The 25,088-nt window shown below is 34.2% G+C and overlaps 5 protein-coding genes across 8 annotated transcripts; 2 read left to right on the top strand and 3 right to left on the bottom strand.

Moving 5' to 3' along the window:
• Positions 1 to 101: 101 nt before the first annotated feature.
• LOC111284894 (hydroxyproline O-arabinosyltransferase 1-like) lies at positions 102 to 3,360 on the bottom strand. The gene is made up of 8 exons (XM_022873982.2): positions 2,697 to 3,360; positions 2,218 to 2,285; positions 1,922 to 2,123; positions 1,738 to 1,835; positions 1,582 to 1,651; positions 1,037 to 1,108; positions 764 to 877; positions 102 to 567 (listed from the first exon to the last, which is right to left on the bottom strand). The coding sequence occupies exons 1-8, from the start codon at positions 3,096 to 3,098 to the stop codon at positions 508 to 510; spliced, it is 1,086 nt and encodes a 361-aa protein (XP_022729717.2). The 5' UTR covers positions 3,099 to 3,360; the 3' UTR covers positions 102 to 507.
• Positions 3,361 to 3,840: 480 nt separating this feature from the next.
• LOC111284893 (uncharacterized) lies at positions 3,841 to 9,916 on the bottom strand. 2 transcript variants are annotated; one of them, XM_022873980.2, is made up of 18 exons: positions 9,812 to 9,916; positions 9,520 to 9,718; positions 9,263 to 9,425; positions 8,937 to 9,073; positions 8,593 to 8,696; positions 8,398 to 8,493; positions 7,502 to 7,595; positions 7,203 to 7,323; positions 6,911 to 7,110; positions 6,597 to 6,703; positions 6,476 to 6,531; positions 6,240 to 6,329; positions 6,037 to 6,136; positions 5,474 to 5,578; positions 5,325 to 5,397; positions 4,878 to 5,041; positions 4,739 to 4,793; positions 3,841 to 4,596 (listed from the first exon to the last, which is right to left on the bottom strand). In XM_022873980.2, the coding sequence occupies exons 1-18, from the start codon at positions 9,812 to 9,814 to the stop codon at positions 4,541 to 4,543; spliced, it is 1,923 nt and encodes a 640-aa protein (XP_022729715.2). In that variant the 5' UTR covers positions 9,815 to 9,916; the 3' UTR covers positions 3,841 to 4,540. The 2 variants fall into 2 exon arrangements, with proteins under 2 accessions (XP_022729715.2, XP_022729716.2); XM_022873981.2 differs by having other exon boundaries at positions 6,597 to 6,688.
• A 2,479-nt stretch (positions 9,917 to 12,395) lies between these two features.
• On the top strand, positions 12,396 to 12,978 carry LOC149518560 (uncharacterized). Its single transcript, XM_089762762.1, has one exon. The coding sequence runs from the start codon at positions 12,486 to 12,488 to the stop codon at positions 12,894 to 12,896; it is 411 nt and encodes a 136-aa protein (XP_089618888.1). The 5' UTR covers positions 12,396 to 12,485; the 3' UTR covers positions 12,897 to 12,978.
• A 1,844-nt stretch (positions 12,979 to 14,822) lies between these two features.
• Positions 14,823 to 15,591, top strand: LOC111286287 (uncharacterized). The gene has a single exon (XM_022876175.2). It carries the CDS (start codon positions 14,970 to 14,972, stop codon positions 15,438 to 15,440), a length of 471 nt encoding a protein of 156 aa, XP_022731910.2. The 5' UTR covers positions 14,823 to 14,969; the 3' UTR covers positions 15,441 to 15,591.
• A 1,263-nt stretch (positions 15,592 to 16,854) lies between these two features.
• LOC111285203 (homeobox protein knotted-1-like 3) lies at positions 16,855 to 21,392 on the bottom strand. Of its 3 annotated transcripts, none has more exons than XM_022874517.2 (6): positions 20,275 to 21,392; positions 18,598 to 18,718; positions 18,204 to 18,397; positions 17,991 to 18,122; positions 17,497 to 17,633; positions 16,855 to 17,422 (listed from the first exon to the last, which is right to left on the bottom strand). In XM_022874517.2, exons 1-6 carry the CDS (start codon positions 21,004 to 21,006, stop codon positions 17,383 to 17,385), a joined length of 1,356 nt encoding a protein of 451 aa, XP_022730252.1. In that variant the 5' UTR covers positions 21,007 to 21,392; the 3' UTR covers positions 16,855 to 17,382. The 3 variants fall into 3 exon arrangements, with proteins under 3 accessions (XP_022730252.1, XP_022730253.1, XP_022730254.1); XM_022874518.2 differs by having other exon boundaries at positions 16,855 to 17,419; XM_022874519.2 differs by having other exon boundaries at positions 16,855 to 17,411.
• Positions 21,393 to 25,088: the final 3,696 nt, after the last annotated feature.

Below are 25,088 nucleotides of genomic sequence, written 5' to 3'. Positions count from 1 at the left end.
GCAGCAAGTTCCAATTAAGTGCGCTTTTATAAATCCTCCTCCACTCTTAATTGTTTCCGTAGGTTAAACTCCTTCGAAAGCAGATCAGAACACGATAAGCAAGAAACAAAAGCAACAGGATTCGCCTTAATTTTTCATTAAAGAATCTGAGGAGAAATCACTGAGAACGCCAATTCTTATCAAAAGCGAAAGTTACAAACATCAAATAGTAATGTGTTTTTGTTTATTTGCAGAGCAACAAGCATTTGGGATCAGACTCTGATTACATTATGTATATAATTTATTTTTTCTCCCTCTGCCCATCATCATTCATCAGGGTATGTCATGTCCCATTTTTAGTTAGCAGAATAAACACAAATATATAACCAAACATCCACACCCTCCCCCCCCCCCCCCCCTCCCCTTCTACTTTTTACCCAAACCAGTACGTGTTTTAAGCGTCCATGCTGACAATTGAATGGAGCTTGTTGGCGTACAGCATCTTGCAGTTGCAGCCTATCCTTTCTTCTATGACCCCCAATTTGGAATGTTTGATGTGGCTTCATTTACCATTTTCACCAGAGTTACCTGCCACAAATACAGTGTATTTGATTGGAAACATTCTACAAAGTAGGAGGAGACAATGAGTTTACATGGTAACCACGACTTTACTCCCAAGAACCACAATTTCAATTCATGGGCTAACTATAGTTTCACGTTTGTAAAGATATTCCCTTTTTGCTTTGCGTATGTGCTATAGAAAAGGATACATGTTAAAACGTACCACACTTTGTGGAACACCAGGAGGAGGCAGGGGAAGGTTTCTTGGCGGTGCTACACTACTGAAAGATCTTTTATCAAACCTCCATTCTCCAATTTTCCCATAGGTTAACCTACCCTGAAATGACGCAGAAATTTTCCCACTATAAGCAAAAGAAGATGTCTTTTTTCTTCCAATTCAGAAACAGATACGTGGGGTAACAATTAGTTAAAAAGGTTATAATTCAGTAGCATTTTTCTTAAACTAAATGATTGAGATTTCAGTACAATAGATTACCTTCAAATCATAGTCACACCCATATGTGTAATGAATAATGAATTTGTTACCAATTTCTGTATCCCAAGGAGGCTGATAAATGTCACAAAACAGGCAAGTGCTAGTTAGGAGAATTCAGGAAATAAATGGCATACTGAAAATTCAAATTTCACATCAATTATATGTAAAAGATATTTAAATCTTTTGGGGGAGGGAGTTTGGAAAGGCAGGACATTATGTAGCCTTTTTCTCAAATTAATCACAATTCAGGAATATTATAAACAAAAGTGTGAAGAACGAGAAAAGTCGCTATTGACTAACTGCAGATTAAGATTAAAAAACATAGACAAGTTGCAAAATTCCAATCTGTTTCGCTAACAAATAACAATGCTTATCCAAGCGTTCAACTTGGCTTGCTCTTAGAAACATATCATAGGTAGGTCCTAAAAAATGCTCATCCCCAGTGTTTAGGCAGCTAGCTACAGTTATCAGGAGGATAGAGTTGGCATCTTGAATTATGTGAAGAAGATATTATGGGAAAGAATGACTGAAAATTCTAATCAAACCTGGATCATGAAATCTTTGTACAAGATGTTACCAACACCATGAAAGGCAGAGGAAACAGCATAAGCATACCTACAATTATGAAACAAGAAACAAAGTTTAGGTCAACAGCTAATGCAACATGGTTGCAAGTATGGAGTAAATTGGATAATACTCACATCTCAAGTACCCAACCAAAAGCTTTATCTGCTTCAGGATCTTTCTTCATTGCCAATGAGACATTCATCCAGGTGGGAGCAATTTTTTTGAGAGAATCCTAAATAATGTTCAATGAAAGATCAAGAGAAGACAAAACTGAAAGGGATTGCAGCTATAGTAACTAACCAACACCAAAATACATACCTTCCCAACAATGACAGGAGAATTTCCTATGGGGTCAATGTTAGTTATTGGACCCTTGTCCTTAGGGAAGAACTTTCTCAGAACAGACTCATACTTTCTAGGTTCTATATAAAAGAAAGGAAATGCAGCTCCAAGCCCATCTTTTGATAAGTTCGGTATAGGCTTGACAATGATATGGTCCGGCTCTGCCATTAGTATGTAACTGGATACATAGTAAAGATGGGATACATAAAATCAACCGAAATATGGAGACAAATTGACTCAAGACAGAAATAAGGAAATCAGGAATCTCATACTCTTCTTTTATGTCTGCTTTTTGAAGCCACTGCACAAATGCCCACGGTCTGTTGAGGACTATATATCCCTGTGATTAACATAAAAGTACAGAAAGAAGTAAATAGACAGAAAGAGACTCATCAACCTTGAAAACTTACTAGTTTACATTGTTTCTAGCTAAATGATATAGTCATAAGCTTAGGATACTTTTTACAAAGGTAGATATCAAGAAAATAGATACTGTTATTGGTTCTTTTGCAATATAAGGATGGAAATACTTCTCAATTAATGCTCAACCGCCATAGCAGAAATTTATAAATCCATTCAATAAGAATAACCTGATCCAAATCCCAGATTTGATGCTTTTTCAGGAAAAGTACTAATTGGAAGTTATCTTTAAATTGAATAATACTCAACTTATTATAGTCTAACCAAAGTAGTTTCCTTTTTCTGCCTAATTTAAATATGAACTAAGCAGCTCAAAAGAAAAAAGAAATACCTGATCCATTCCAGCTGGTAAAGGTTGAGCAATGAAAGTGGGAATCTCATCCATATACTTGTCAGGTTTACCGGAGTGCAAGATCCTAGTAAACCCACCCATATCTGAATTTGGTCCATTCTTATGCTTCTTGAACCAGTAGTACATAATTCGACACTGCCAAGTGTTGTAAACAGAGTCTGAAGCTGTTACAGCCGTGTGAAACAACCTATTCTTTGCAGTTGACCCATATCTTCTTGATCTTTCTAATGGCATCTTGATTATGGGGTCAACAATTGATGATCTCGAAGGGCCTGGAAGCTCTTGCTTTAGAGGAGCATTGGCTGAGATGAGGATGTTGTAGGTGATTAGAGCTACTGAGAAAGTTATGATTAAGGTGTAGAAGGCATTGCCACACCCCATTTTCACTCTATGCTTTAAGAGCTCTCTCTCTCTCTCTCTCTCTCTCTCTCTCTCTTTTTAATTTATGGAACTTGGTGAGGGACAGTTTGGGTAAGTGGAGGAACCGCTGAAAGTACTGGCGGAAGCCGCCTAGAGCGGTAGCGGTGGCTATATTTGGGAAAGTGAGGTGACAGGCTGTCGCTGGGGAGTGGATGAAGAAAGTCCTGGTGTTGACTATTGACAGACGGCTGAGTAGTAGATGAAAAGTTGTGGCTTCTTATCTGGTTAAGCTCACGTTGCTTCTAATTTTTAAATTGTTTTTTTTTTTTTTTTTGACAGACGGCTGAGTAGTAAATGAAAAGTTGTGGCTTCTTATCTGGTTAAGCTCACGTTGCTTCTAATTTTTAAATTGTTTTTTTTTTTTTAACTAAGTACTTGCTTGCAGTAATACTTTATTGAGTTATGCTACTGCTTTAATCTTTTGTCGTGTCTAATGTTGTTCCTTGATAAAAGCTTAAGCTGTTTTTATTTATCATGGCACACAATGGACCATGTTAAAAGTAATAATTCACTGAGATTTGGTCGTGCTTGGCAATAACCTGTGGTCAACCTGTTTTTAAATTCGCCAATATGCAGCGCCAGGCTTTAGCAGAGGAATCACTGCTTCACATGCCAACCTCCAAAAATAAGAAGTCGAATTCCCATCTGGCTAGTATTACGCATAAATTCATAGTAAATGTAAACAGGAAATTATGCCGCCGAATGCACAATGAAAGTGGATAATTTATTAGTATAATACGTAAGGACAAGCGATTATTCAAAACAGACTAAATAAAGACAATCACTTGCTATGATTACAAAGAAAATCACTTGCTATGCTTACAATCCACTGCCCTTGCGTCCAGGTTTGGATTCTCTACTCAATTCATGGAGACGCGGGTTTCTGACTGCTGTGAAGCTAACTAAAAAGTAGATCATCAACTCATCATTCATCAACAAGCTGTCTTACTCTTGACGAAATAGGATTACCAGAACAAAAAAAAAAAGAAGAAACATTCCCTGCTGTACTTCTCGCGTGCTTCTCATCCGTTGTGTCATCAAAGGCGCATGGTATCAGGGTAAAGGATCCATGGACGCCAATTATTCAATTGCCTTAGAATTACCAGGAGAAACAACCCAAAAAAAAAGAGGCAGGCAGAGGGGGACAAAGCAAGTTCCATAACCAAATTCCTCATGAAGTTAACATTAAATTAGTAATTCCAAGGGACAGAGCCATGACATACGAACTTCTTTCAAGGCTAACCATGTTACACTAACTGATTCAATAGAATAACCAAGATAACATGTAAACTCCGCAGAATTGGCTTTAACAAATTGGAGGATTTTCCTTAAAAAGAAAGTTACCTAGTATCACCTCCAATGAAAGTAAGTAATAACAAGGTCAACTCTTACTTCCCTTTAGGTTATCTCTCAACTGCCTTTCTTATTTGAGGGAATCGATTAGCCCATCTTGAATATCCTGCATCAGGATCCAAACACAGCATATCATAATGCCAGTTCCAAAAAAATGTTAAAGTAATTACACTGTATACAATTAAAAACAAAATCTACTTAAATTTGGAAAAGAGAATAGTTAAAGCTACTAAAATTATTAAACCAACCTGCAGTAACAATCTCTAGAAGATCCATCTCTTCTTTAGCAACATCAGACATATGCTACAATGAAGAGACATCTAAGTTTTAGTTCCACAACTTGTAAAATAAATTAGCAAATAAACATATATAGCAAGCAGTATTTACCTGCCCCCATGAAGCCAAACTTCTTGTAATGAGCCGTGATAGAATATCAAGACAGCTGCTACTAAAATCAGTATGATTCAAAAGAGCATCTTCGGATGTAAGATCAAATACTAGTGCGCAAATGCTTGAAGCCATCATGACAACAGATAGGTCATTAGTGTTCTCTGCAACCAAATTCAGGAAATCTTTATGATGTATACATGCTTAGAAAAAGCGTGTGAACACAGGGAAAGCTAGAGCACAAGTTAGATGAGATAACACCGAATGCTATTCTATCAAATTCTATGCTGAAATTTAAACATAAGAAAATGTTACTCCACAAGCAGTAGACTCTGTAATCCAATCTTATCTGTCATCACTTTCCCTAGTAGTTTCATTTTGATGAGATAACATTTTGTAAAAACAATTCAAATGAATTTTGGCTCCAAGCAATGACAGAACTAGTACCTGTCCAAAGAGCCAATGCTTTCAAAAGATTAAGAAATGTTGATTCATCCTCTGGAAAGCGAAATTGCTCTCTCTGTTGATATTACACTAGGAGTCAATACATTACATAAATAATTACTATTTTATGACAATATGATAACAACCACCACCTTTAAAAGAAAATTCATGATTGTATCACATGCCAAGAAAATGCAACCATTATCCTCAACCCCATGTTTGTTTTGCCCAATCAACTTTATGAGGCAGTCCACAACCTGCAATAACACCAATACTTTCATATATAAAACAATAAAAAGCTACAGTTACACTATGGTATGACAATATTAGTGCACATAGAAACCTCCATAAATTATATAAGTACTTGAAACATAGTGCCTAGTAAATGGTGCTATGAAGGTGAGACAGACATCAAATTGTGTATATACACACAAGCATGTGTTGGTTGGGTTGATAACAGTTTAGTATTAACTTAAATTTCATATAAATAGGAATACAGTAACATATAGAAATAACACTTTGAAATGTCACTTTATACACAGCATCTACTCTACTGTTCTTGAAAAGACTAGAAAAAGATGCACATATGTTAAATGTATAAAAAGATCTGCACATCTATCAGAAGGATAGGCTTGATATATTCAACAATACCCTATAAAGTTGCATTGGTATCAACTATCAACAAGATGGATGCTTTCAATGAATATATACTTACAGCTTTATACCCTCCAGAAGAAGCCAAAAGTTTGCATCCTTCAATCTTCATTGTCATTTGACATAACATCGGGAGCAGAAAGCATACCGAGTAAAAAGGGCTATAACAAAGTTAATTAGCAAAGTTAGTTTAGAAATGCAACAACTAAAACAAAAGATATAGGCATCAGTTCCTCAAAGAGCTACAAAGTTAACTTGCCATACCTGGATTCATCTTCACCTTCAACTGAAAGCATAAACCTCAACAATTCATTGATTTTATCTTTGCATGCAATGGGTGTTTCTGCAAGATAGCTGAAATAAACAAAAATATCAGCTCACTGAAAACCTCACCATTGGTGCAAAAAATCAACTTCCAGTGTTTATATTTTTCAAGCATGCCTGCATATATATAAAAAGAAAGGGAACAAATACTCTGAATGAGACGGCATCTAACATACCTCCCAACAAGACGTACCGAAGCAAGAAGATCATTTCCTCGTTTTAGGCCATGTTCCTGCAGAATTTTGACTGTGAATAAAAGAGGTGAAGAAATATTTAATATAATATTTCTAGCCATACCTTTGCATCTTGTAGATACTCTAGAACCACGTCAATTGTCTCATTTAGCCCCTTGATCACCTTTGTGAAAGTACTTTCATTAATAAGGTGCCCTGTGAATAAATTTCCTGAAGAATATTAAATTTCTTAAACAAACAGTTTCCAGAATACATACCAGAAATAAAGAGCTCCCTTGCAATAAACTGAACAAAAAACTAAATTTAAATATAGCCATAAACTTATCTAAATCATGTCTGTTACAAAGGCAGCAAAAGCAAAACTGTATCAATAAGCAATGTAGCACAGGTTAGTAAATCTAGGAATTGTTAACCTACCTTCAGTTTCACCAATGTTTGATATCAATTTTATTATCTTCTCCACCAAGGAAAAGACAATAGTCACTTTCTGTTGCTTTGAAATAATAGTCTCGGCTGTTGATGAAGAACTCTTAGAAGCTTCATATTTTGAGTAGGCTAGCTCATTCAGCAAAACAGCAACTTCAACCCTTGATGACTCTAAGACAAGCAATAAACACCTGAGAAATAAATCTACAAATAATGAACCATGTAGCCCAGCCAATTAAAGTAGCCCAAGCGGAATCACAAAAATTTAACAAGCATCCCTTACCTGTCAGCTGGAATAGGATCTTGTACGATAGGCAACTTTATCTGACAAATCAGCCAACCTTCACCCATTATGGATACCATAGATTCAGCAAGAATAAGGGCCTCAAACTTTTCAGCAGGTGCTATGGGTCAAAATAAAAAATATAAACATCAGTAAGCTTCAATATTAAAACTGAAAGTTTTGCTCTACAAGATGGAAGTTTACAAAGAAGAGCACATCATGCATTTCAAATAATGACTCTAGTCTAGTATGAACTAAATAAACTGGCAGTAAGATTGAAAATGTTCAGTTCAACATACCTACACGGTTCTGTAAAATTGCTGCAACACCATCACGTATATGGTTTGACCAGTTCTCATTTTGAATCACACGGAAAGCATCATGAAGTGATATCTAAAAGTATCGAGTGTAAATCTCATCAGTCAAAGTTAGGTAGTATACTAGCATAAACTCTTCATGTCAATGACTATCAAATTGAAGATTGATCATGATGATTTGAACAAGCGGGAAAATAACATGGCATGCAAAAGTTAAAGAATTCAATGAAGATGTATTTCCAGTTGCAAGAGAGATATTTATTGTTCAGACTATAAGAAGTGTCCAACATTCCAATTATTGAGAATATTTCTTAAGAACTGACTTGGAATATTTTTAAAAATAATTTCCACATTTTCAAAACAAAATCCAAGACACATAACATCAAAAAGAGTTTCAGTGTCAGGCATAACTTAATAGATAAATGTGCCCAATACTTTAGTGAAACTGAATCATATATAATTTAAAACGATCTGAATATTTAAGAAGATTATTAAGCATAAAGCACAAAAGGGAAAAGAACATGGCAGGCAAAAGTTAAAGAATTCAATGAAGATGTATTTCCAGATGCAAGAAAGATATTCATTGTTCAGACTATAAGAAGTGTCCAACATTCCAATTACTGAGAATATTTCTTAAGAACTGACTCGGAATATTTTTAAAAATAATTTCCACATTTTCAAAACAAAATCCAAGACAGATAACGTCAAAAAGAGTTTCTGTGTCAGGCATAACTTAATAGATAAATATGCCCAATATTTTAGTGAAACTGAATCATATATAATTTAAGACAATGTGAATAATTAAGAAGGTTATTAAGAATTAACCAACCCAAGCAATAACTTCCCAGGAGGACAGCAATCGGGGTAAAAAAGCATACTGAAAATTCTGAAGAGAAGATGGCAGACAATAAGTGAAGTGCTTCAAACTTCATGGCATTTTGTAGGAGAGCAAATTGTCTTGCTATTGCGGCTACCTAAATTACAAGGGAAATGATGAAATTTATCAAAGTTTAATCTTTTTGAATTAGTGATTGAGAACAAAAACTTAATGGCTACAGAACATCTAGACTTACAATAACTGACAGCTCTGAGAGATGGTCATTCTCAATGATGCCTTGAGACAGCTTTCTTAGGATCAATTGGACAAGCTTCATGGCAAGTTCCATCAAATGAGACCCTGCGACAAGTTTACATACTATCACTTTTCTGCATACACTGTCTAACTCAACTCACAAATCCATACACACCACATAACTAAATATTGTTGGTTCCCAAAAAGTTAGGCACAAAAACACTATAGAAAACAACAAATTCCCTCCAAACTTAAAGCTTACAGATATACATGAGTTAGACTGCATAATATAAGGATCCTAGAAATGCCAAAATCTAGAAATTGTTGTAGTCTAATATTAGCTACCATCTGGCAGAGTGGACATTTGATGAGCGAGTAACTTCATCCCTCCAGACTCATACAATGCTGTAAGTCCATCCTTGGAAGCAGCTGACACCAAGTATAAAAATTCATAGCATTCTTCCAGCACAGCTAACCCCGATCTGCATTCAACATATAATATATATATATATATATAAAACTAAGAACATAGAAATGGATAGTTCTGTTCTGAATTATAAAAAACTAAGTAGAACAAGCAAATCTAAAATCAAAAGTCAACTAAGTCAAAGCTATAATTCGTAGCATCTATTCCTTGTTTCTAAAGAAATAAGGATAAGTAAAAAGCTTACTCCTTTGACATTACTTCAATAATCATTGGAATCTTGGAAACCATTTCTTCTGAAGAAGCGATCTCAGAAACTCGACAAAATGCAGATAGAACCGTAACCGATAGCTGCAAATACGCATCCCGATTTTCACTGCAACCGCTACTCACCACACCTTTACCCAACCCTTTTTAACCGAAGAAAAATAAATATATATTTCAAATAAAAAATGTAAATTGAAGGATAAATTCGAATTGCAGTGTAAGATAAAGTAAAAATACCAGTCCTTAAGAGACGGTCCAAAAAGCGAGGTCCAACGGCGTCGTAGATAGCCCTAAGCGAAACAAGATCGTCACTTTTACAGAATTTCGTAACAAGAAGAAGTCCAGCGAGTCGTTGCTCGTCTCTCTCGCCTTTTAGTAGCTTCATGCAATCTTGAAGAGATACTGATTGCTCCACCGGCTGCTGCGGTTCGGCCTCCTGCCATAAAAGAAAGGAAAGAAAAGGAAACAGATTAACGGAGAGAGTTTAAGGAATTACTAATGGAGAAAGAAGAGTGATAGAGAAGCATACCATGGAAGCTGACGGATCGACAAGCGGAGATTTTTGGGAGGTTTTTTTTGTTGTAGACAGTAGCAGTTTGTTTCAGGGAGCGTCCAGACTCCACCAGAGGCGTCTAACCTTTGCAAGTCTTCGTCTGGTTTTGTGATATAAACTTGCGTTGGGCCGCTTTCTGCAAATTGTTGGGCCTGCAGTTAGATGGGCTCCAGTATGGTTGTTAAGACTTTAGAGGCTTATTTTTGGGCCCATTGTCTCATCATAAATTAGCAATATTCAATAATTGGTTTATGCATGTAGACGGCCGTCATCTGCAAGGGATCCAAATGAATCTTGTCTCATGTAACCTCTTCTCATAGCCGTTACAGGCCGGGGCCCAGGGGCCTCCTCTACAAACCTAAGCGTTCTCAGAACACTAAAGCTTGCCATCACCACCTTTAAATAAGCACAGTGTCACATATACGGTTACCACTACTACTTCTACTGTACTAAGTGGAGTTTGGCTGTTTGTTCGATTTCTCTCTTAAGATAAACTAACCCTGGTGGCTCTTGGCTGTTGCTCGCTAATCTCTTAACTAGTAGTACTATATAATAACCGGCTAACCACTATAATTTTCATCGTATTAAAGATTTAATCAATTAAATTTTAATTAATATAATATTAAATTTTAGTTCGATTTAAAATTTAAAATTTAAAATTCGAATGAAATTTAATCAAATTTTATTTTTTAAATTTAAGTTAAATTTGAAATAAAAATTAAATTATTTAAATTCATTTGATTAAATATAATTAATATGTAAAAATAATATTAATTCTTATATTATATAAAAATTTAATTATTTACGTTAGAACTTAAATTTAAAATATTTTATTAATTAAAATAATAAAAATATATTTAAATATAAAATTTTAATTAAATTCATAAATTATTAAAATAAAATATAAAAATATTTAAATTTGATTCAATTAATAAATAAAATAATTCAAATTCAATTCAATAATAAATAAATCAAATTTAAATTTTATTTAAATTAAATTTAAATAATTTATAAATATTAATATATTATTTCCATCCTTGACTACAATGCACAAGCACGGAGGAAATGGAAGCAGTCATATGCCCCCAAAAAAAAAAATGAAAGAGATGGCAGCGTTGAGCGGCGGGCACATGGTCCGTGCAACAAGACCTCGATACTGTTGCCGACAATGGGTACGCCACGTTTCACATCTTAACTCGTGACTCCTAAATTGACGCGGTACTGCCACCGAAACCCAAAAGGCCAAATCCATTCACCTTTCATTTTAATAATTATCTTGCTGCATCAAAGCACTAAAAAAGAGTAAAAGTTCATGGTCCACGCACTGCATCCTTATCCAAATCCGCGCAATGGCTACGTTAACGTTAACCGAAAATATATATAAATAATCAAAAGCAGCTGCTCCTATTTTGACCCCTTTTGCAAAACCATTAATCACACTCTCTTTCTACCACTGAAGCATACTGAGCCCACACTTCACAAGGACAATCCAAGGCAACACAAAACGTTTTAAGGGCACATATGACTTTCAAAGGTTAACCCAACGCTTGTTGGCTATTCACATGCCATTTTATTAGAAATTAATCATCATATAAGTTAGGAAGTGGATTTTCACTAAGATTTTATCCTAACAATTGCATTTTTTAAAATTTTTTTAAGAATCTTCTTTATTTAAAAAAATTGTTGAGCTAATGACAATTTGTTTAATTTCAGCACATGATCAATATTCATTGGTTAGGGTCTATTTGACCATCGAAACTTTATTTTAAAAAATACTGTTAGAATAAAGTTGTTTTAAAATTATTGTGATTAAAATAGTGTTTAATAAATTTAATGTAAAAGTACTGTAGAATATTAAAAAATTATTTGATAGTATTTGTGTATATTTTTAATAAATAAAAAAATAAAATCATCAATTTTATTAAATTAAACCATAAATTTTTAAATGAAAAATACATAAAATAAAGATATATTTTTATTAATTATACTAAAAATAAATAAATGAAATAAAAAATTGGACAGAATTAAAAAAATGAAATAATATAATCAATTCTTAAAATTTTTGCAAATTATTAAGAAGTAAAGTGAAAATACAAAAAATTTGATTAAATATTTATTCTTAAAATTAACACTCTTTAAAAAATTTTAATTTATAATTTCGTCTAAAAATAAAATTTATTTTTTTACATAAATTAAAAATTTTCAAATTTAAAAATCAAACATTTAATTTCCGCTTTTATAATAAATAAACTCTTTCCTAAATTGTAAGAAACACTCGCTAAAATTGATAGTCTGAAACAAAAATATATATATATATATATATATATTTATGGCTCTCATTTTGAAAGTAAGTTGCTTTTGTATTACCGAATTACCCAAAAAAAACTTCACGTTGGTTTAAGGTCTAACAAAAACCATTAGCACAGGCACCTCCCACGGTTTTTTAGCCACTCTCCCAGCTAACCGGCTTTCTGTATACTCGCCACCAAGCACGCGCGCTTATCCCTTTTTTTTCATATTTTTTCCTCAACCTATATATACTCCAAACTCCCTTGCCTATTGTTTCCCATCAACACCTAGAAAACCAAATCACAAAAAAAACAAAAAACAAAAAACAAAAAATATTTGTTTTTTTCGATCGAAGACCAGAATGTATAACGATAGCTGCAATTTTCTATCGCCAAGGGAGAGAATCAAGGAGAAGATGAAATCCTCGATCTGCTGCTTTCGTTCGACGCCATATATCGAAGGCGCTGTAGCCATGGAGGAGTTGGAGGAGGTGAAGTCAAGGACGCCGAGATCGCCTTACATAAAGGAAAAGTGCAAAAACCTAATCACCAGAATCGGAAAAGGAGGGCGCAAGCACTGCAACTCGTCGGATTTCAGTTACGACCCCTTGAGCTACGCGCTGAATTTCGAGGATGAGTCGAACCGAGCCAACGAGCTTCCAATTATCAACTTCACGTCGCGGCTTCCCGCCACGCCGGATCGAACTCCAGCCGTCAAGTCCTTTGAAGCAACGCCGGTATCGGCAAGGAGACAATTGATTGCTTATAGTTGATCAGAAAAGGCGGTGTAATTAATTAAAATAGGTTTGGCTTGATTTCCATTATTAACGGCGACTTTTCAGAGGTTGTAACTAAGTTACGGTGACCAATTGATCCATGAAAATTTATGTGCAGATATTTAAAACTAAAATTGTGAAAATATCTAAGGATTATTATCTGCTAACTAAAGCCTTCGAACCCGTTGCATCGGCCACTTTGGATCACTGCTGGGTATGGCAAGAAAGTAAAATATTCTCATAGTTACTCGAATCAAGCAAAAATGAAGTCAAAACCGTTGGATTCGAACAACATTTAGCGACAAACTTTAGAGTGTCGACATGATTACTATGAAAAGACAAAGTGGCCAACAGTTAAAATCTAATCCTGCTTTCTATCTTGCCATATCTTTCAGTTCACATTCATGAGTCATTCTGCCTTTGAACCCAATGGCATATGTACACCTCAGTTTGTATAAGATACATATTAGCTATTTTGGACTTGGAATGAGGATTTTAATCACAAGGGAGGAAAGTCATTTTCTTGGAAGTTGCATATTTGGAAATTTGTAGGACCAAATGCCCATATGAGGGGCTGCAATTGAAGGACTTGTTGAAGCATGCACAATAGAGGGAAAGGGAAGCTGCCTCTAGCTTAAAAAAAAAAAAAAAAATGTAGGCCTTGCATGTTACTTTAATTTGTGGTGTAGCCAAAACATCTCAAATTAAATGGCCGCCATTTAACCAAGAAGGTGACGTATCACAATGGCTTAAGGATGTAAAAGTAAAGGACGAATGAGAGCAAGGGACTGGGACAATTTCATGACGGCTAATTTTGGTTTTGGACTTTGTAAGGTCTGTTTGGTTGAGGACAGCATAATTAGATTTGCTTGTAAATTAAGGTTTGTAATATGAGCTTTAGTTATAATTAAGTAGTCTTCAAGCAACTAATTAATTAATTGGTAACCATAACTCCTGAAATGCAACATATTTGTTTGAAGTTTCTTGCAGAAAGCAATATTTGAACAGTGTCTTAATAATAAGGTTAAACTTCTCCTCGTGAATGATCAAAATGGAACCTTACTCTTTGAATATGAAATATAAATCAATTAGTGAATCAAATCTGGCTCGGTGTATAAATCTAGATTTTAAAATATAACAAAACTAGAACATTGAATCTTGCTTATATTATACTTCATCATCATTAATCTAACACATGGTCATTGGGCCCATCTAAAGCATCCCTTATTTGGGCTAACAGCCCAAGTATGTTTCCCTAAACATGTTTAGCTAAACACTAAAACAGGGAGAAATAGTTGCATTCACAAACAGAATATTTGTTTTTTTTTTTTTTTTTTTCATTTGGTAGAATAGGTAGATGAGAAAATTAGTATTATTTTAATATTAAATCTTGAATCGTCCTGCTGATGCTAACCATAAAATGGATAGAATCCATGAATATAATTGAAATAACAGTGGGTGAGTGGCAGGTATGGAGAGGATCTTTTTCTGATACTTGGTTTATTTAATCAATAAATTCATATAGAACTTGTCAATCAGACCACCAAAAAAATAATCCTTTAAATGGTAGGCAAATATGGACAAATATTATAAGTTTAATGCAAGAATATTTTGAAGATTAGCATGGTGCTGCCAGTTTGGCCCTTTTTAACGGTCAAGAAGCAGCTGGAGCCACACAGACTAAAGTGAGCTGGAGCTGTAATTGGCAGGTAAATGCCTGACTGCCCACCTTCAAATACCTAAAAGGAACCGATTATTGCTTAATTCAGTGAGTTGTCAATAATGACAATCCAATACGAATTAGCCAATGCTCAAGAAAAAGCTAAATATATTACGTGGCTTAATCTTGTTAGACTTTGGATTTTCTATTGTTACCCTTTAAATATTTGCATAGAATTTTGTCCAGATTTCTTCATAGTGTTCAGCACTTCCACCTTCTTCTCTCTTTAGTAGATAAACTGATACAGGCCTAGGATAGGATGATTCTTTTTATACCAAGTTATTAGCATATCTGCATTTGCCTTAAAAGCGTCTTTGATCCCAAAAGTCTTCCATCATCACTTTTCTCCCATGGCCACCCCACAACAAAAACCAACACATGCTAATGAAACCTGGCCTTTACGAGATGAAGACTATACCCAAGATTTTGAAGAGACAATTTCATCGCCTAGTTGCGGTTGCTTCCGAGGCCTTTGCTGGTGGCGTCGAAACAGCAATGAAGGGCATGGAAATGGATATATACTGCACCAACAGGCGGCAGAAGAGATAAGATCAGAGAGTTGGTTGACGAAAAAAGCGAAGAAACTGAAAGAGATATCAGAGGTTTTGGCGGGCCCAAGGTGGAAGAATTTCATTCGGAAGTTTAACATATATAGGATTAACAAGAAAAGAAGGTCGATGATGCAGTTTCAGTATGATCCTCAAAGCTATGAACTTAATTTCGACGAAGGGATCCATAGGGAAGATGATGCAGGATTTCCTGATTTCTGTGCTAGATTTGCAGTTCCAGCTTGGACTACCCAAAGGGGAGCTGGGACGTGATAAAGATTTGAATTAATTTTGATACTATACATATTTATATATTGAGTGAACAAGTCTAAGATATTTTATCTATATACTGTACATAGTTCATTGTTTTCTCAGCATTTCGAACTTTCATGAACGCCCGATATGGTGTTAGTTGATGATCAAACGTTGGTGGAAATCGGTTTGTTTTTTGAGCAACTTTTACCATACTAAGGGAAAAGACTTCCAATGAGAGATTCAACCATGTATCCAAACGTTTAATATTTCTGACTTTAATTACAACATCAGTTTGTAATTATACCACTTCATTCTAAAGTTGTCACATTGTTCCCTCAGGATATATACATAAAACACCTTCAACTGCATAATGTTTTGTTTTTAAAATTTTTTTTTTTGGTTCCTTTTATTTATTTATTAGAATAAACAATTAAGAAAGAGCATATCATCATTTTGCTCATCCCATTTCCATGATGGCTTTCCCCATTTTTTGGATATATAAGAGATCAAAGTGTTATAAAATTTGGTACCATTGATTGAGTTCAACCATTGTTGTTATCACAAAGGATTTTTAACATTGAACCATAATTAACAATTCCTCCAAATATAGTTCATTTTTAATATCATCTGTTTAAATCTATATATATATATATATATATATATATATATATTATATTGGTACAAAGGAGGCCAAGCTGATCTGCCTAATTGGTTTAAATTTAAAAATCCATTCCTTTCATCTGATTTAGCTTAATAATGTAAAAATAATTTGGTTTTGATTTAATAAAAAAGCGAGACTTTTTTTTTTTGGGTTTCAATCTGATCTCAATTTATAGACGACTCAAATTAACTAGTATAAAAATATTTAATCAACGCATAATTTTTTGGGCTAAAACAATACATATGTAGTACAAATGCTTCAAAGTTATTTAAGTTAAGAAAGTCCAATAGGCCCAAAACTGATCCTAAGCCGAACACAATCTCATAATAATACATGAGGAGTTCGAAAAAATCAAATTTTAATTTAAAATTATAATTTAAAATTTAATCAAAATTTGATTCATTTCTAAAATTGGTTCAATTTCCCAAACTAAAATTGGTTCAATTTCAAATAAAGACAACCTAGACTTTCGGTGTGATCTCCAAACTTGAAAATAAATCAAAACCAAAGTCAACCGTGCACATCCATATCTCAAAAGTCCCACCTACTCGAATACGAAAATAATGCAACTAAAGTTGAAGAAGCCGTAATCTAAGAACAGAAAAAAATGTTAAAATTTGAATTCTAAAATGATTGCGCGAATCAAATTAAACCCCAAATTCAAACAAAGAAGATCACTATTGCAAAATTGATCTAAAATTATAAAAAAGCTAGATCCAATGCATTTCCACCCCTAAAAGCGAAAGAAGATTAGAAAAAAAAGAAAGACCCTTAAGAAGAAGGTTAATATGCCATTTTTGCTGCAAATTTGACCCTGCATGACAATGCCCAAAAAAAAGTATAATGATCTAGTATGACTGTAAGGAATTATGCCAAAGATTATTACACTGTACACTCACAATCCCTCACTACCCTTATTCACAGATCTAAGGAGATAAAAAGAACAAAAATCATAACCTGCCAATGCAAATGTAATTTATCCAATAAAGTAACAGTAATATAATTCCTAAACTTCCTAGCAATATTGCAAGGCTAGCATGTAGCACCAAACTGGCGTGCCTCGATCTACGCATACCTGCAAAATGGCACGAATCAGGTTCATCTGTTACAACCTCATCCTCTGTGTTAGCCCTTTTTTCATCTTGAAGCAAAATCTGTTCCTTTCACTTAAACCCTGAAGCAGTTCCATTTGAAAGCCTATAATATTGTTGTAATTTCTACGTAGTATGTTGGATTCATCGTTGACGTGGAAATGTTAAAGAGACATCATCTGTGATTTGATTCTGGACTGTCTTCCATTTACATGAACCGATCACCATTGTTTTCACCTGCATTACTTCTTTTCAAATTAAGGTTGGTGCAAAAGTTCTCAAAAACGCAAATTACCAAGAACATATGCATTATTCACCATACCTTTTACGTTTGCTCTTCAAAACGGTAGAAGTTGATGGATTGCTATGCCAGTTCCTCTTCCTCTGATTGATGAACCAATTATTTATCTGTTTTAATTGTAAACCTGTTTCCTGAACCAACCTTGCCTTATCTTCCTCCTGAAAATTTGTTAGATAGATATTTAGGAAGTTGGAGCAGAAATCAAGCTGGATGCACTAGGTTTAAATTTAACATTAGCATTGATATCATTGAGCAAATTACTCGAGAACCACTAATGAACCTTAAAAAGTAGATATAGTTTCAGTTCTCAGTAACATGCAAATCAAATTTCCCACAACAAAACTGTACAACTCTTTGATCATTCTGAAGCTGAAATTAGACTTGATGACCCTGAAGCTAAGGCTACAACTTTTCTCATCTGCCCTTGTACGAGTCTGTTAAAAGATTAGGGTATGGCCACTTGGAATGTTTGTTTGTTGTTTGTTGAATGTAGTTCAAGGTGACCTAGAACTTACAGTAGGGTATGGCCACTTGGAATGTGACTGCCACCAAGCTTTCAAAGCTGATGTGGTGTCACCAGGAAGTTTTCCTGCCCTTCTCTTGCGCAAAATTTCCTCCCTTATGTCAACAATCTTCTCCTTGTAACCCTGTTAAGGAGAATACAAGTCAGTAACCTTAACTCTCAAACATAAAATTCTCTACAATCAATAATTTCATCAATTAATTACCTGTTTCAGTTCATGTTTCAGTTCTTGCCTCACACGCTCCATCAAAGACCTTTCATTCTCCGTTGGGATTAGAGGCCCAAATCCCATCGAATCTGGACCCTCCAAACTTCCATCAAACAAGTTGACATCACTATCTACTTGGTCGTCATCATCATCAGACATTGTTGCACCTGTACCTTCGCCTGGAGAAACTCCTGTTTATCCACCGAAAGCATATGTCATAACAGAATCAACATTCCAAATTTTAAAGTCTAAGCTAATTAATATATATAGAACATAATGCAAATTAATGGAATCAAGAATTTTATATTAGGAAGGATTCTTCACCATTCAAGCAACTTGAGATATTTTACAAACATTGATGCATATCTTCTGCTAGATATTTAAACTATACCTGTTAAGCTCTGTAAGGATTGCTCAATTTCCCAGCAAGCCATAACCGCTTCCATTGCATGGACCCGAACATGTTGTTGCAATTGCTCTTTAAATGAACATAACAACAGAACATAATGCGTCTACATTACCAAGGAAAAGAAAAGTCAAAATTTTCTTCCATAACAACTTCAAAATACAAGGCTTCATGAAAATCTACAAGTTTTAAGGAATAGATACCAATGTCTAAAACAATGTAAGAAAGAGATCTCTTTTCATCAGCTTTGAAGTACTAAAAAAACTAAAGATATAAGTGGAAACATTCTGTTTCAATTAGCTAGTTGTTTTTCTAAGAGAAAGAGCTCAAGCTGATGACTCTTGGTAAGCTATTTGTGTTTTAACTCTCAGAGCAGAGTGAGAGAAATTCCATTATTTGCAATCATGTGAGAATAATATAAATGAGTGGAGCATGAAAATTCAAAATTACGACTAACATTATTCTTTTTTCTTGGCCTTTTATACAGCCCATCCTAGAGTTATGAGATATGAGACTTAATTTATTGTTGTTGTTGTTGTATGTGAGAATGATATAGCACTTGAATTCTGCAACAGGATTCAACAAACATATAACCTTTTGAATATACTATACTTGTTCATTAATCTCAGGAATATGTTTCTTCCAAAGGGTTCAAAAAGGTGGCAATTCCTTGTCCATTTAGAACTAGAAAATGTGAAGACAAAAAGAATGCGTGGAGAAACAGCATAAGTTATTAACATTGCTGAGAATGGAACTTCCCATTCTTGGTTATGGAGATGTACAATCCGATTCATCAAACGAAAAAGAAATAAACAGCCTATTCATTTGTTTTGGTTAAGGAACAGCAGCTTATCACTCCATGATATTTTCTTCCGTTATATCTTATAGCTGCCAACAATCCCAAGTTCAGCCTGCCCAACAATTTGTAATCAAAGCAGTCGCACTCTGTTTCTTGGTCACAAATTTTTAAATTTGATTGGTAATAACCACAAAATTTCCTTTCCTAGATTTGGATCCAATTGAATTGTAAACACAAGATTTCAACTTTTTTATTGCTACCAATCAACTTATCCCTATATAACCAAATATATATATATATATATATATATATGAAGAACCTAGGATTACTCCAAATGTTTCACCCATCTCTTTTAAAGATCTGGATTTCAGGAAGAGTGGGATTCGATCACCAACACTTGCAGTTTCTCCTTCCTTAATTTCCTCTAAGCCTTGGCCTCTTTGTAAAAAGAAAGAGATATGCACAAATTACTATTCCCTTTTGCAGTTATCACGAAAACAATTGTCGGTGCATCCCACTCCTCTGTATTAACCACCAATGTTTAAAAAATAATAATCAACTACTAAACCCACTTCTCATTCCCGCTAGAATCAACAACTTAAAAGAACCAAAAGGGCAGAATGTTATGTTTTAAAGGGGCTTTGGTTCAGAAAATTCAAATAGCCTTAAATAGCAACAATCACGGAGCAGCCAGAGAATCAGTTAATTCTTCTCATGCCTCCAGCCGTTTAGTTATTTACCAAATTGCCACTCAGGCTAATTTGATGAATAATTTCCAAACGATTAAAGAAGAAAATCAGTAGAGGAAATAATAATAATAATAATAATTATGATAATAGTAATAGTACGTAGTAGTAACATACCATGAACTGATCGAGCTCTTTGTCATCAACAACCAAGCCCTGGGCCCCACCACCGAGAGCCGAGTACTTAGCCACCACATGCTGTGACTGAGCCAGCTGAGCGTCGATCCTCGGAAGCTGATCCACTGGCGTGGCGATCCTAAGACAAGCCACGTGTGCAGACAATAGTTGCTCGTACCAAGGGTGAGCTAGTATCTCCGCCTTGTACCTTGCATTTTGCCAATTCACAGCCCCATCTACAGCTGCTCCACCTCCTCCACTTTCCACTACAACACCTTCGCTCTTGTTATTATTCATAGTCTCACTGTTGATGTTCTTCAAATCCCCGGATTCCACGGCCATCATGGAGTCCCCTCTACCACCTCGTCCTGCTGCTGCTGCTGCTGCTGCCGCCGCCGCCGCCACGTCGTCGATGACTTCACTGTGGTTACGTTGAAGAAGCGAAGACGATGAACGGGAGAGCCACTGGTTGGGAGCTTGGGAAGCCGCGGAGGAGTCAGAAGCAGTTGTAGTAGTATGAAGGTTAAGGAAGTTAGGGTCCGAGAAGTGAGCGTGTGGTTGCGGTGGTTGAGGCTGCTGGGAACGGAGGAGAGCGTTGTTTAACCAATTGGGACCTGTGGTTTCCTGTAGTTGGCTGGTTTGTTGCTGTTGGTTCGTTTGTTGTTGTTGCTGTTGGTCGGTGAAGTGATGAAGAGGAAGGTCTTGTGAAAGATGGTTGTGGTGAAACGCCATGTAACCCTTTACCTTTTCTTTTTCTGTAAAACGTACTCGAAAGAGAGATATGATGAAGACGACGACGATGATTATTATGAATTCATGGTTTGATAGATAGAGAAAGCGAAGGAAACTATGGACGAGGTTGGGATTTTTTTTCTTTCTTCTTTACAGTCTCAAGTTAAAGATATAGCCTTTGTATTTCTAGAGAGAGAGAGAAAGCAAACTGAAGGCGATGGCTTTGAGGATATAAGGTGTAAGAAAAAGCGAGAGAAAGGGAGAGGTATATGATTATTGGTATGAGCTACTGTAAGAAACGTGTTAGAGATAGCCTAAGAGAGGGAAAGAAAGAGAAATGAAGAGAAGAGATGTAGAGGGAAAGCGGTTTTCAGGTGAAGAAATCTGCTTATGATGAAAAGGGTGGACGTTTATGGGGAAGGAAGGGAGGAGGGGACCATTTTCATTATTTTTATTATTGTTGCTTATTGTTATTATCTCATTATTATTTTGCCACAGTTGCCTCTGTGATTTTGTCGTACGATAAAAGTTATTTTTCTCCAAATATATTATGCGATAATGTCATGATTTCTTTAATAAAAACCTAATTTATTTTTTTTTACATCCCAAAAATAATATTATTACTATGTTTGGTAAGTATTTTATGAATTTTATGAACCAATATTTTAAAATTATTATCATATTGAATATTATTTTCATTAAATGTATTATTAGTCACAAAATTATTATATCAAATATATTATTAAAAATTATATTAATTATCGCTAAAGAATATTTTTACTAACAAAACTCCTTTTTTCTAGCTTTGAAATCTTACCCATATTCCAAATCATAATTACTAATTCTTTTTCAAACAATTTAGAACCTGTTTTTCCTATAAAGAAAATTATTTTGACTTTCTGTGTGTAGAATCAAGTGTTTACATGATTGAAAACTATTCCAAATTGGGATATGTTAATCATTTTTCAATTACCAATATCGTATAATATAATAATAATATTTTTTAATTAGTTGTCGTTGATTAATAAACCGCCACTAGTATTTATCGTCGGTTTTTTTAATCCGAAAAGACTAGGAGGGAAAGAAAGAATCAGAAAAGCTAGAAGAAAAAATTGCGTGGACCTTCCTGAGTGGTTGGTTGATGGATTTTCCATCGACGGTTCAGAACTGTCACTGTGGGGTATCCCTCTGGGGGGGGGACCAGACTTTTTTACGTGGAACGTGAAGTGGGGGGTTGCATTCGGACAATGCTAGTGTAGACGAGTGACAAATGCGCCGGTTTTGCCGTACTACTAAAGCTGCTGCGAACTGCTGTTTATCCTTAAACTGTTGCAACAATCGTATTTGTACCGACTATTACGAATCCATGTTTTCTGAAATAGGATTTAATGCAAAACATTGGAAGTCAATGGTAAATTTAATAATTTAAAATTTAATAAAATTAATATTTTATATTTTTATATTAATATAAATTATAACACATAATTTTTCATATAAAATATAATATAAATATAATATTTTACTTAATAAAATAATATAAATTATTAAATTTATCAGGAGATATATCAAAAAATTAACACTTCATTTAAATAAATAATGAAAATTTATTTCCACGAAATCTCAAAATAACATTAAACTCTTAAAAATTTTAATGGCCAAATGATGTTACGGTAGATGAAATTTTTTCTCAAATTTCATCCCAATGATAGACTAAACATATTATGGCTCTCAAAAACTTATAGTTCTATTAGAAAAGCTTCAAATCTCCTCCACACGTAGGAAAGGAAACCCAATATTAAAGTAGTTATATAAAATTAATTAATGAATTAAATTAAAATATAAACTCAAATTGTAGGTAGTGTTTTGCACAATTAAAAATTTATAAAAAAAATTTTTTAGTATATCAAAAAAGCAAAAAAAAATCAGGAAGAAAAATTTTAAGCAAAAGTATTTAACGTTGGTTAGATATGGGAGTTTTTACTGAAAATGAAAATCACATTTGCGTAGCGTGGCATGCATGTAAAAGTGCTTACAGCAACAAAAATACATCATCGTATCTAGAAAAACACATTTGTTGTAGTAGTGGCGTAGCAAAGGAGCAGTATCCTTAAAAATGGGAGCGTGTTTTCAACGTCACTCGATATTGCGAGACAAAAAATAGCAGTTGGTAAAATAGGAAGAACCCTACCATTAAGGAAGACAAATTGATTCTTAACGAAGAGCAGTTGCAAAGGTGGGGATGTCTTGTAGTCAAAATTTCAGTTTTGTTCGGTTTTCACATGAGTGTTACCGGTGATAGGCGGGTGAAATCTGAATAAAACGCTAATAGAAGAAGAAGAGGGAGAAAAAAGAAATACATCGTGAAAAGAGGACAAAGGGACGGAAGGTGATTGCAACTGATTTGATCGAGATAAATTTTATTCGTTCTTACTCTAATGTACACATGTATATTTGACATTTCATTGGTATTTTGTTTAATATTAATTTAGTTATTTTAATTTAATATTATATTTGTAAAATATTGTTTTTAAAATAGATTATATTTTAATAAATTAACATTTTAAATTAAAATATTAAATAATAATTTTATTAATAAATAAATATAAAATTAAATAAATAATTATATATTTTCAATCTATTTTAAGAAAAATTTTAAAAATTCGTTTTTATTCAATTTTATGTTTTTATATATCTTATCCATCTTTGATTATATTTTTTTTATAAAATATTATTATTTAAATTTATACCAATCAAAATACAAATTATTTTTCACGGTGAGGACCATAAATTACGTTGATTCTCTCTCCGTCACTCGCGGGACAACGACCAGAAGGACACGCGTCGAGAGAACGGATCTTGGACCACAAGTGGTCCCCTGCTGCTAGCACGCTCCCAGGTTAGAGCGTATCAAGGCCGTACACGTGGAGCGATAAGAATGGGAGAGTGAGGACCACCTGGAATTTTGACTTGTCTGACAGCCGCCGGCTTAATCAATGCAAACTGTAGGTGGTCCCCTAAGAAGCTGCGGGTCCCAAATAGCCCAAATGAAAATAAAAAATAAAATAAAACAAAGACGAAGAAAAGAGAAGTTGGGGCCCACAAAAGGAAGTGGGGCCCACAAAAGGAAAGGTACTGTACTGTGTTTATGGCAAACTGTCCAGCTATAACTAAAGGATGGTCCCCTCCCTACGTGTTTTCTCTGTCTTATTATAATAATAATAAGAGATATTCTTTCAATGTTAACATTTTATCGTATTATTAATTTTCATAAAGTTAAAAAAATATATAAGTTAATGTATTTAACATTATATTTTAAATTTTATAATTTTTAATATTAAAAAATTATAATATAAAAATATTAAATATTAAAAAATATAATTTTAGGATATCTAAAAAAAATTTTTTAAAATGAAATAGAGGAGTAACAGATGGAGTGGGAGGGAGGGATAGTAATGTAATTTAAGAAGAAGAAATTTCATTGTAATTTTTTTTTGTCGTTTCTTTTTTTATAGGTGGGTGATGACATGTCGTCACGCAAACGGCGGAGGCATAGAAAGGTAACAAGGGAAGATAGTGGCTTACGTAATTTCTTAGGAAACGTCTGATCGTCTGTCTCGGCCTTCCCCTCCCAAAGCATGTCTTTTGTGCTCTTTCGTACCCACTTTCATACATGTATGTACCCTTCCTTTTAAATTTCAATACTTTATTATGAATTACTACTTATTATAAATACAATATACGGGTATTTACTTGTGTCATTCTATTTTCTAAGTTTTACTACTAATTTAACATTCACTCTTTATTTTTTAATTTAGAAGTAAACTCTTTTCTTTTCTTCTCTTTAAAGCTCAAACCCCTAAAAAATTCAACCCTAAACCTTCTTATACATCCCCATCAATGATATTATGAAATCCGTATGCAGCCTTAAAGATTTTAAAGTGTTGTATTACATATGAAAATGTAACTTGTGACAATTGTTTTTTTCCATAAAAAAAAAAAAACCCATCAATTTCCACTTTATATTATTTTTTTACATGTAACTTATTATTAATTCAAGTGCTATCGTGTTATTTAGTTTCTAT

The sequence above is a fragment of the Durio zibethinus genome, chromosome 6 (genome assembly GCF_047325235.1).
Source record: "Durio zibethinus cultivar Kanyao isolate XHJ-2024 chromosome 6, ASM4732523v1, whole genome shotgun sequence".
NCBI classification, from domain to species: Eukaryota; Viridiplantae; Streptophyta; class Magnoliopsida; order Malvales; family Malvaceae; genus Durio; species Durio zibethinus.
This window is presented reverse-complemented; position numbering and strand designations above follow the sequence as displayed.